Source organism: Lonchura striata, chromosome 14, assembly GCF_050655825.1.
Source record: "Lonchura striata isolate lonStrDom1 chromosome 14, ASM5065582v1, whole genome shotgun sequence".
Taxonomy (NCBI): domain Eukaryota; kingdom Metazoa; phylum Chordata; class Aves; order Passeriformes; family Estrildidae; genus Lonchura; species Lonchura striata.
The window spans coordinates 5992941-6004955 of NC_140716.1; the positions used below are offsets into that span (position 1 = coordinate 5992941).

The 12015-nt window shown below is 48.0% G+C and overlaps 1 protein-coding gene across 4 annotated transcripts in view; it reads left to right on the forward strand.

Annotated features, from left to right (window-relative positions):
• The first annotated feature begins 310 nt into the window (after positions 1-310).
• PRKAR1B (protein kinase cAMP-dependent type I regulatory subunit beta) overlaps positions 311-12015 on the forward strand; it is a 93907-nt gene continuing 82202 nt past the window's right edge. Inside the window, exons 1-3 of one of the 4 annotated variants that reach the window (XM_085592210.1) lie at positions 341-420; positions 468-550; positions 2093-2297. In XM_085592210.1, the coding sequence (XP_085448336.1) occupies positions 2121-2297 (177 nt within the window). In that variant the 5' untranslated portion in view covers positions 341-420; positions 468-550; positions 2093-2120. The other 3 variants (XM_021539728.4, XM_021539727.4, XM_021539726.4) reach the window with 3 other exon arrangements.

Below are 12015 nucleotides of genomic sequence, written 5' to 3' on the forward strand. Positions count from 1 at the left end.
CATCTTTCACAGCCAGCCTGTCCCCTGTGCCCAAGCCGGGCCATGTGTCACAGCCAGGCTGCTGCCCTCCATGGCCATGCCCACCTTCATGGTGTGGCCACTTCACACACCCAGACTGTCCTTCGTGGCCAGGCGTGTTCCTAATGGCCAAACCACCGTCCGCTGTGGCCAGGCTCGTCTTCCTGGCGAGCCTGTCCGGCTGGCGGTGCGGAGCGGCCAGGCCAGGGGCTGCCAGCCCTGCGGGTCCGTGCGGTGCAGAGAGCGGCAGGGCGGCTCCGGGCGGTGCGGGTGGGAGCGGAGGGGCCGGTGCCTCCCGGAGCGGAGGAGTGGTGCAGGTCGGTGCCTCCCGAGCGGAGGGGCCGGTGCAGCTCGGTTCAGAGAGGAAGGGTCGGTGCCGCTGGGTTCGGAGAGGAAGGGTCGGTGCCTCCCGAGCGGAGGGGCCGGTGCCACTCGGTTCAGAGAGGAAGGGCCGGTGCCGCTCGGTTCGGAGCGGAGGGGCCGGTACCACCCGGAGTAGAGGGGCCGGAGGCGCTCGGTTCAGAGAGGAAGGGTCAGTGCTTCCCGGAGCTGAGGGCCCGGTGCCGCTGGGTTCAGAGAGGAAGGGCCGGTGCCGCTCCGTTCGCAGCCGAGGGCCCGGTGCCGCTCGGTTCGGAGCGGATGGGCCGGTGCCGCTCCGTTCGCAGCCGAGGGCCCGGTGCCCCTCGGTTCGCAGCCGAGGGCCCGGTGCCGCTCGGTTCGGAGCGGAGGGTCGGTGCCGCTCGGCTCGCAGCCGAGGGCCCGGTGCCGCTCGGTTCGGAGCGGAGGGCCCGGTGCCGCTCGGTTCGGAGCGGAGGGCCGGTGCCCCTCGGTTCGGAGCGGAGGGCCGGTGCCCCTCGGTTCGGAGCGGAGGGTCGGTGCCGCTCGGTTCGCAGCCGAGGGCCCGGTGCCGCTCGGTTCGCGGCGCTGAGCTCGCCCCGTGCCGCCTCTCGGCGGAGGCGGCGGCGGAGGCCGCGCCCGCCGGGGAGTGACGGCGGCGGCACTTCCTGCGGGCGAGCGGCGGCGGGGCCGGAGCCTTTGTGCGGGAGCGGAGCCGGGTCCCCGCGGCGCCCCGCGGCCCCGGCGGGCGGCAGGAGCGGAGGCGGCGGCGGCTGCAGTGCGGATACCGGCAGGGGAGCCGCTTCCCCCGCCTCCACCGCCGGCCAGGACAGCGGAGGCGCCGCCGCTCAGCCGGCTCCGGCCACCAGGTATTTACCGGCCCCTCCGTTCCCCGGGCCCGGCCGGGCGCGGAGAGTGCGGGGCAGGGGCAGGGGCAGGGGCAGGGACAGGGGCAGGGGCAGGGGCAGGGGCAGCGGCGCAGGTCCGCCCGGCCGGGCCCGGGGGATGCGCTGCCTCCCGGCCGGGCCCGGGGCACTTCCCCGGTGCTCGGAGCCTCCCGGAGCCTGCCCCGCTCAGCCCCGCTCAGCCCCGCTCAGCCCCGCTCAGCCCCCGCATCCACAGACCCGGGCAGAGAGGCTGGAACCGGGGTAAAGCTGCCCCGGCGTTCCGGGCTCGCAGCGGAGCGCTCATAACCCCGCGAGGGGAAATAAAGAGGGTTTGGGGCTGTTCTCCCCTCAGCTCATCAAACTTCCCTTCGCGGAACTCGTTTCCCTTCGGGGGGCTCTGCCCGCTCCTCCCCAGCCTGGCTGCCAAGGGTCGCTGGCTGGGAAAGGGAGAGATGCTAAAATTGTCCAAAAATCTCTGTAGCAAAAAAATGGGTTTCTAGTGACAGGAGCGAGTCGCCACAGGGAATGCAAAGCAAGGCTTTGTGTTGTCATGTAATAGTGTTTTTGAAACTCCTTGCCTTTGTAGGTTAATTTCACCGGTTGCTGTTTTTCCCCAAAGATCGATCACTATCTAGGAGTTAAAATCCTCTTTGTGTACTTGGTGGGATGTTGATACAAAGATGATACAGTTCAGCATTTCCCCATACAACCCCAGAACATTAAAACATTCAAATTGAATACGTCCTCAATAGGCAACAGGCAATATTAAAATGTCTCGGCTCTTCTGATCTCTCTGACAAAGGATTTGGGAATTGTCTCTCATCTCTTTCTTGCACCATTTTCTTACCTAGGTCGTGTTTTCTGTTTACAAGCCTGAAGATGGCTGCTGCTGCTTCCTGCAATGTGGAAGAAGATGAGAGCCTGAAGGGATGTGAACTCTATGTTCAGAAACACAACATCCAACAGATTCTAAAAGAATGCATTGTAAACCTCTGTATAGCAAAGCCAGACCGACCCATGAAGTTCCTCAGAGAACACTTTGAAAAATTAGAAAAGGTCAGTGATTTTCAGGTGACTTTACATTTTCCATTTATAAAATGAGAAAGATTGTTTAAAGATTTCAAATGTTTTGGTACTTTTTTTTTTCTTTTTAAAATGACCACACAACTATGAAAATGTAAACTGTTAAGAGAAAAAAAGCCCCAGCCCTTCATTTGTGGATGGCTACTATAACATTGGCTATAGTTTAGAATATTTTGTGCATAACACCAAGATTATCATATCTCAGGAAACTGCATTTGTTAAAAATGACCCAAATTGTTTGTGAGGCATGGTACCCTGAACTTTCATCTCTTGGAAGAACCTGCCTGTGGGTGCAAAAGATGTTGTTTATTCCAGTGTCACGTGGTGGGGTTTTCCCTTCCCCTAAAACTGACCAAAATCAGGGAACCAGCAAGTTCTTTAAATCTTTGAGCAGTTTGCTGTTGAATTTCACTGCTCTCTCCTGTCTGCAGTGCCTGTCCCAGGATCCTCTGACAGGGGATGCATTAAGAGACACCTCACTTGCTGTGACTGCCTTCAAGAGCAGTGTAGAGAGGGGGAAACATTTTAGAGCATTCCCCGACAAATTCTCTCTAAAGCCTAGGGGTGTCTTTGCAGGAAGAGCACGTTGTGTGAGCAGGTGTTGTTGTAGGCTTGAGAGAAAAGGTTTAATAGTTTCTTCCTGCAGGAGTGAATAATATATAAGGCTGATATATCACCAGTGATGTAAAACATTTAATATATCTCACTCTCTGCTTTTCAGATTCATTTTTCTGTAGGTGAGTATATGGCAAATTCGTGTAGTTTTAATAAATGCTAACATGCATGTTGGTGGCAGCCTGGGACATCAGAGAGGGGTAGAAAGTACAAGGTGGTTTGTAATTGCATTTGATTATTGTGAAAAAGAAAGTCTCTTGATTCTGTATATTCTAAACTTCTGACAGCCAAGACTCATTTTTAGAGACTCAAAACTGTTGAATTTCCTTCACTGTGTTGTCAATTATCATCCATCATAATGTGTGGAATTTTGGACTTTTTGAAAAGAAGGATGAACACCCTTCTTGAAAAAATCCCATTAAAACATGCTGTGGTATTATGGAATATGCTCTATTGCTGGAGGGATTTCTTGAGGAGTTGTACTGGGGGAGTTTGGCTTTGTTGATGTTAACACAGCACACACACCTGAGACAGGAGGGCAGCTCCTACCCTTGAGAAATGACATCTTCTTTCATGTGATCTCCCATTATTTCCCAAAGAACGGCAGATCCCAGAATTCTGTAGGACATCAATCAGGATGCCAGCACAGGAGCTGATGGATATCACTTGTCTCAAAATGGAAGATGATTTAGAAAACATCAAGGCATCAACTGCAGGGAATATTGTGCTTGCTGTGGGAGGACACAATCTTGGCACTGCCTCTCTAGAGCAGCCTGGGGGCCCAGCCTGCTGAGCCTGGAGGCTTTAGGCTCCTTCTGGAGGTTTCCAGCACTATAATTCCTGTTCCTACAGCAGTTTGACTCCCTTGTTGCCCAAACATCTCCGAGGACTTCCTTGGGATAAATTGCATGTGAAGGATTTTCTTCTGTAGAATAATATTTTCACTTCGTTGGTTGCATGAGAACAGTTGAAAGGAAGACTTCTAAAGATAGAAAAATCTTTCAATAAGTTTTATCCTGTTTTTATACACTTGTCATATACAGATAGTTTGAAGAATCCTAATGGAATTGTGAATTTAGCAATTGTTAATTAGATTTTTGTAAATGTGCAATACTGACGTGGCACATTCACTATTATCTCCTTAAATTTGGTCGTGTGTAGGGAGAGGAGTAAAAATCTTTGGGTTTAATGACTTTCTAAACAAAGTCATGCATTTTTCCACCTAAGTGTGGTATTGTGGGGTTATTTTCCAAACTCATTAAGATAAACAACACATTTCACTGAAGAAAGCAGTAGAAGAACAGTTTATCTGTCAAAAACACATGTGGGAAGTTTAAAGATGAAGTGTAGGATATTTTTCAAGTGGTTAAAAAATGAGCTTGTGGAAAACAAGTAGAGCTTGATCCATATCATTGTACTGGAGCTACCTTAGAAGTGAATAGAAAAAAAAAAGAAGAGTGTGTTTAATTTTGCTAATTCTTAACTCCATCTCATAAAATCAACTCATAAAAGCAAGATTTATTATGATATTCAAGATCAGAGCAGATCATAAATGCTTCTCACCTTCTGACGGCATCAGAGTTGGGTCCATTGCCTTCAGCCTGCTGCTAAATGAGAAGGGGTCAGGAGCTGACCCTGACCCAGCACTCTCCCTGGCCCCAGTGTCATTCCTAGGTCTGACACGTCAGGAGCAGGTTTGTTTTGGCAGGAATTGGTCCCAGCAGCTGAGAGCAGAGCCAGCAGTGAGGTAATGCTCGAGGGATGTGGGCTGTCCTGGGCTAGTGTTCAGCTCTGTGGCTGGGCCACTCTTTATTCACAGCATGGACATGGCCTGAGAGGGCTGTAAAAGGAGAACATGAATAAATAATTCTGAATAAAGTACTGGAGACTGAGGTTTGATGTTTGATGTTTAATTCTGAAGGAGTGCCAATGTTAGAAAGAACACTCCTCCCAAAGACTTTCTAAATGCAGCCTATTTGTATCAAGTACAATATCAAAAACCATTGCTCTGAAAATAACTGTGGGAAAACTTTAATACACATTTTTCTGTTCACTTAATACTGGGAGGACCTGCTTAAGTTGCCAGTAATTGCTGGGAATCATCTTATGTTTCTATATCCTAAAGTTTGCAAGTCACTTTTACATGCTGTGACTTACGGACTTCAAGATGACATTTACTCTGATCTCATTAACAGTTACTTTGTAAAAATCTGTAACATGCCCTTGAGCACAGAAAATAGTTGAAAACAGTTTAGATACTTTAGATTTTAAAACCTGTGATATTTCCTTTGAACAATTTCTTTTAGGTTTTCCTCTGACTGCATAGATCTTGGTGGATGGAGTGAGGAAAGTCTTTCCCTTAGGGATTGTAATTGGTTTTTTTTGGAGTGGGGGAATAGATGTTAGCTAAGAAACTGTGCCATTATTTTAACAGCTGTAATTAAGTTCTGTTTACTTGAGGATATAGCAAAAAAAAAAAAACCAAAAAAACCCAGGCAACCCATATTTTATCTCTGGTTCTTACATTATGTGAAAAAGTCAATTACTGAGAAATTACAGGCAATGCTTTGTATTTTTAGCCATACTGAGACTGCAAAAATTTCATAGTGTCAGGCTGTTTAGTGCCATGATTATATGATCAAAGGTGGAGTTGTCTTGCCAGGCTAAGCTTAGCTGTTCCACAGCAAAGAATTAGAATAAAGAATAGAACTAATGAAGAAAAGGGCACAAAAGAAGAGGAAGCAGCAGCGAACCGCAGGATGTGTTTAACAAGGCTTTGCTGGAGCCATTTTAATGTTGGGGGTTTTAGAGCAGGGCTGTGCTGGCTGAGCTGGGCTTTGCTGGCACTTTCTGGACCTGGGCTCTCTCCAGGCCCCTTTTGCTGCCCTCAGCACAGGCAGAAAACTCTGCTTTTCTCTAATAAATTACTGCAGCGGATCGGCAGCGTTCTCTGGGGTCCCGGCTGATGCCGCATGCCTTGTGGCTCTGTTGCAAGAAGAATTTTGGGCTTAAACCCTGCGGTTTTGGAGCCTGAACCCTGTGGATTTGGAGCTCGAACTCCACAGTTCTGGGAGCACGAACCCCATTGTTTTGGAGCTCGAACCCCACGATTTTGGAGCTCGAACCCAGTGGTTTTGGAGCTCAATCCCCATGGTTTGAGAGCTCGAACCCTGTGGTTTTGGAGCTTGAACTCTGCAGATTTGGGAGCCCAAACCCCACAGTTCTGGGGGCTTGAACCCCGCGGATTTGGGCACTTGAACCACATGGTTTGGGAGCTTGAACCCTGCAGTTTTTGGAGCCTGAACTGCAATTTTGGAGCCCGAACCCTGCAGATTTGGGAGCTCGAGCTCTGCGGTTTTGGAGCTTGAACCCCGCGGGTTTGGAGCTCGAGCCCTGCAGTTTTGGGGCTCAAACCCTGCGGTTTTGGGGCTCAAACCCTGCGGTTTTGGGAGCTCCAACCCCATGGATTTGGAACCTGAACCCCACGGTTTTGAGCCTGAACCCTGCAGTTTTAGAGCTTGAACCCCATGGTTTTGAAACCTGAACCCCGCAGTTTTGGGGCTTGAACCCTGCGGTTTTGGGAGCTTGAAACCGGCGGTTTCAGAACTTGAGCCCTGCGGTTTTGAGCTCGAACCCCATGGTTTTGGGAGCTCGAACCCCGCGATTTTGGAGCTCAAACCCCATGGTTTGGAGCTCGAACCCTGGCATTCTGCAGCATGATCCGCACAGTTTTGGAGCTCGATCCCTGCGGTTTTGGAGCTCAAACCCAGCGGTTTTGGAGCCCGAACCCCACGGTTTGGAGCCTGAACCGTGGTTTTGGAGCTTGAACCTCATGGTTTTGGGCCTCAGACCCTGCGGTTTTGGGAGCCTGAATCCCGCGGATTTCGGAGCTCGAACCCCACGGTCTTGGGGCTCAAACCCCATGGTTTTGGGCTTGAACCCCGTGGTTTTGGGGCCCGAACCCCTCGGTTTTGGGCTCGAACACCGTGGTTTTGGGGCTCAAACCCCGCGGTTTTGGGGCTCAAACCCCGCGGTTTTGGGCTCAAACCCCGCGGTTTTGGGCTCAAACCCCGCGGTTTTGGGCTCGAACCCCGCGGTTTTGGGCTCAAACCCCGCTGTTTTGGGGCTCAAACCCCGCGGTTTTGGGCTCAAACCCCGCTGTTTTGGGCTCAAACCCCGCGGTTTTGGGCTCGAACCCCGCTGTTTTGGGCTCGAACCCCGCTGTTTTGGGCTCAAACCCCGCGGTTTTGGGCTCGAACCCCGGGTTCGGGCGCGCCGCCCCCTGGCGGCACTGGGCGGAACTGCACCCGGGCGTGCCGGGACCTGGCCTGGGAGAGAAAAGCGTGCAACAAATCACAAATTCACCTCTGTTAGCAAAACACATTTTGTTCACTTACCGCAGAGAGTTTCAGAACCAAACATACCCGAGCATCAAATTTTGGGCACCAGACTCTTCTTCTGCGGCAGTATTCTCTCTCCCAGTATTTGTGTTTTATCACAGAAAGGAATCCTTCAATCAATAATTTCCACCAGAACCTGTCTAAACTGATGAAATGAATTCTTGAAAGTACAATTTGTTATTATGCGAAGTATAACTCACTGCTTTCTGATAAGATGGAGAGAGGCTATGGATTTGAAGCAAAATCACACAGAAAAAACTATAGAAAAAATGCATTACTCAAGCAGTTTTATAAAGCCTAATAATAATATTGTTCAAAGCTTGCCAAGCAGTTGGGTGGTATCTCCGTGGTGGTCAGAAATGTTGGTAAAGCATGCAGGAACATACCTGAGGTGCTGATAGGAGCACAACAGTGGGAGCACCGTGTGCCCTGGCTGTGTGAGTGCACTTCTGAGCAGGCTTGGGCAGCCTCTGTCCTGCCTCTCCCCTGAGGTCAGTTCTGGGAAGAGCTGGATGAAAAGCAGCTCAGGTGGGACCCCTGTGATTGCCAGTCAGCCCCAGGCAGTGTTGTGAGAGGTGACAGTTTTCTTGGAAGAGGTAAAGGAAAACAAGGTGAATTTTTAAAGTCCCCCCAGGCAAACTTTCCTGCATGCAGGGAAAGATGGAGGATAAAGGAAATAAGAGCAGAAAGAGAAAAAAAGCTTTTTCCACAAGAAATAAAATTAGTTATAAGCAAACCCATGCTCTTATGAGCTTGTATGGAACATATTAGAGCTGAGCTCCCTGTTTACTTTGTGTGTCCACAAGTGTGAGTGGCTTTCCCAGTCTCAAAGCCAAAACTTAACAAAACCAGGGTGCAGTGATGGAATAGGGAGGGAATTCTGCCTGGAAGACGTCTTTGTTTCACATCTCATGCTCCCCTGTTTTACATTCATCAGGTTACTTAATCCACTTTTATGTGGGCTTGTCTTTTCTTACACAAGCTATGCGTGCATACATTGTTATTTGGCTGGATTTTAAGAATCAGAAGTGTTGGCTACGATTCTCTTTGATTATATAAGCTTTTAAGTATCAAAAATAGGGTCTGTGTTTTGTAACATAACCTCTCACTTTGCTGTGAGGCGTATGCAAGAAAGTAGGGAAGAGGTGGTGGTGATGGGTTGAGATGCTGAAGACACTGGTGGGGGAAGACAAGAAGTGTGAACAAGTTGCAGGAGGTAAAACAATGGCAGTGCAGGGTTTTAGGAATGTCAGCCATGCAGCTGGAGTGTCATCAGAGTAGGTGGATTTTTGGCAGAAGAATTTTGCCTGGATTGGAAATCGGGAAAGAGCAGAAATGCAGAGAGGCCACGGAAGATGTAGAAATAGTAATCAAAGAGGGGGATAACTATGGAGAGAGTAAATGCCTTGGTAGGATAGTAGGGAGTGCATTTAAAGATATTTCTTAGAATTGCTGTAGAAGAAAAGGTAGCATGGAGCAGGAGGAAGGCAGCAGAACAATAATTGGGATTGTGTGAATAACAAGGCTGAATTGATCATGAAGATTGTCTGTCCTGGCAAAGATAAGACTGGAAAGAACATTAAGATCTCCCAGATTTTTTCTGCTTTTAGTGATGGCATCAGTCAGTCCTGTGTTTCCAGCAAAATGAAGTGCTTTGCCTTTGGCCTTTATTGGTTGCTGTAAATCATCAGCCCCAAGGAGTGGTGAGGGGTGTTAGAAACCCTCCTGGATTGAGAGCATCTCCTCTGGGTCAATTCCAGTGCAAAGAGAGATTAGTTGCCTGTTCATGAACCTTCCTGCACATTTGCTGTAAATAATCCAGGTCTGTCAAGCAGAAAAGTTTATGAATGTGCTTGAGGAGAAAAAGAAAAGCATTTAAAGTGTACTTGGTGGTGTTGTTTTTGAATGCAATGTATACACTGTAGGAAGCAGAGCAGAGGTACTGAGCTTTCATATCAAATGTCTGACTTGCTTTTAAAAGTCTTCTTGGGATGTTGTTGTAAGGCTGCACAGTGATTTGGAGCTCCCTTAGGTGCTTTCCTTCCTTCAGCTCATCTGAGTTTTCAGGTAGTGACAAAGCCTGAAAGGAGAGACTGGAAGAGGAAGTGAATTTCTGTTTAGAAATGCTCCGGCTGACAGGGAAGAAAGCTCCTGGGTCAGGAGGTGTGTGTGCTCTTGAGCAGTGGTCTGAAAGGAAGGGTAAACCTAAGAACTGTCTCAGCATTGTGGCTGCTTCACTTGCAATGCTTAAAATCATTAAAAATTCATGGAAGCATTATCTGGGGGAGATGCTGAATATGCTAAATTCCTGTGGTTTATACCTCAGCCTCTTGTAGCTGAAAGTGGACACTCAAAAGATAAATTGGTTACTTTGGCTGTATTTATTGGTTCTTCTTTCAGTTTGAGGCAATGATCAGAGGCAGATGCACTGTCTTGCTGTTGTGCCTTCCATGTGTTTTCTCATTTGAAGGTGGACATAATTGAGCAATATGATTATGAATTATCAGTGCCATCCAAAGAGAGAGAGAGAGAGAGAGAGAGAAAAAAATCACTTGTTGTCATGACAACAAAAGATGATGTGGTGTTTACTTGACGCTGAGTTCTGCACAAGGATTCACATCAAGCCGCATCTGAAGATCTCTGTTTGAAGAACTCTTCTTGAGACAGCTCACTCCTCCTCTCAAACATTTGCTGCTTTTGTGCAGTTTTACCCCAGGATATGTGGAAGACGTCTCTCTGAAAGCTCAGCCCAGGACAGAGCAAACTCTTTTATTTGCAAAAGGCACGCTGTAGCTCAGGAATGGGGATCCTTCCCAGACTGCAGATAGTGGCGTGTGGAAAAGCCAGCCAGCACCTGCCTGCTGTTTATGTAAAAGGAGTTTGTAGTGAAGAGACTTCCTTTTAAAATGAAGCACACCGTAACTCACTTTTATAATCCTTTAAAATCTTGTTGGCTTCTAAAAGTATTTGAGTTGAAGAGCATGCTTTGTAGTATTAATATTATCTCACTGAGCTTCCTTTTGTATATAAATCTTTGCTGGGGCGGGGGAGATATTATTTATTAATTCCTTGGAAGTGGCTTTTATGCAATGTGTACTGAAGAGAGAAGAGTATATTTTATATTTAAATGTGGCAAACTACTACTCTTCTGTCTGAGTAAATATGCTCTGTATAAAAAGAACTGTGTAAGTGCTGCACACCCTTAGTTACCCGACTACCCTCTTGTTGTACCTGCCTTTTAGTTAAATTTTAGCTGCTATTCTTCAGAAGGGTCTCTGCTACCTTTCAGTTAAGCCCATGCAGAAGGTGCATTTGGTTGTGTTCATTTAATATAGTCAGTCAGTAATGTTATTTGAAATTCTTCAGTCATAGCTTTTGTTTTTAAACACTAAATATTAAATATAATTGTAATATGTAGCACACATTTCTACTTGAAATATTTTGCTTGATTGCAGTTTAGGAATCTAGAGACAGAGAGGAATAAGGAAGAAGTTGATAAGAATGCCAAAATAGAATTTGCAGTTCTTACACTATAGGAAAATCTAATTGAGTAATTTTTTACATAGCTAGTGCTGCTATTTGAATGTGAAATTAAAAAGTTTCAGTAAGGATTTAATACATTTGAAATTCTGTTTTTTTGGTTACAGCACCGAGGTCAACTGCATTGTGGCCTGGGAATTTTGGGGTTTTAAGCCAAATTTAAATCCCAAATGGTCTCAGAAAGAACTTGGCACTTTTTGAGGCAGGTCAGATCTTTAACCAGCCCTCTACATTTTATCTCTGATCTTGTCTCCTAAATATTTCAGTAGCCTTCTTCAAAACAAGAATGTGTGACTTGTTACTTTGAGTCCTGCAGCATCAGAAATGCTGTTCAGTTATTTATTTCAAGTAGCAATAGTGCATCAAGGACTGGTGTCAGAGAAGGGCAGTGTCAGTGATGGTGCAGGAACCGACTGGAATAAGACCAGAAAAGACAGGTGGCATGATGGATTTGATGTAAACACCAATGGCAAAACATATATTAATCATCCATTTTTCTTGCAAGCTTGAAAGTTGTGAGCTTGTGCCAGTTTTCTGTAGTGCCCTTTTCTGGTGCCATACCTGATGAGCTGTGGATAAGTCACTTCCTCTGTCAGTGGGACCAGCTGGTGATGCTGGTGCTCTGCCACTCGTGCTGGTGCTCCCAGATGCTCCCTCCTCCACTCACTCCCATCCTAGCTCTGAATGGAAAGCCTCACTGGAAATTTCCTGTAGGACAGAGCCAGGTCCTGGCATCCCTGTTGGAGGAATGTTGGTTTATGGGGTGTGCAGGGAGCTCAGCATCGCTGTGTTTCCTTTTGGGTAGCCTGCAATGCTGCTGAGCTGAATTCTCTGAAAAATCCTGGGGTTGTTGAGGGAGTCGTGGGGTGATGGCTACGTGTGCATCCCCCAGCATGGCCCTGGGGCCACCAGGCTGTGGGGTTTGCCTACCCAGAGGAGGTGACAGCATATGAAATATTGCCGCAGCCAGCTTGCCTCCTTACAGAGCCTGTGCTCCCTCTGCTCATGCCCTCTGGTTTCCTGTACCAGGGAACAGAACATACGGCTCACCCATCCCCAGTTCTCCCCTGCCTTTAGGCAGGATCAGTGGAGACTGGGATCAGCCAGCCCCAAAGGCTCTGGGGAAGCAGCAGGGC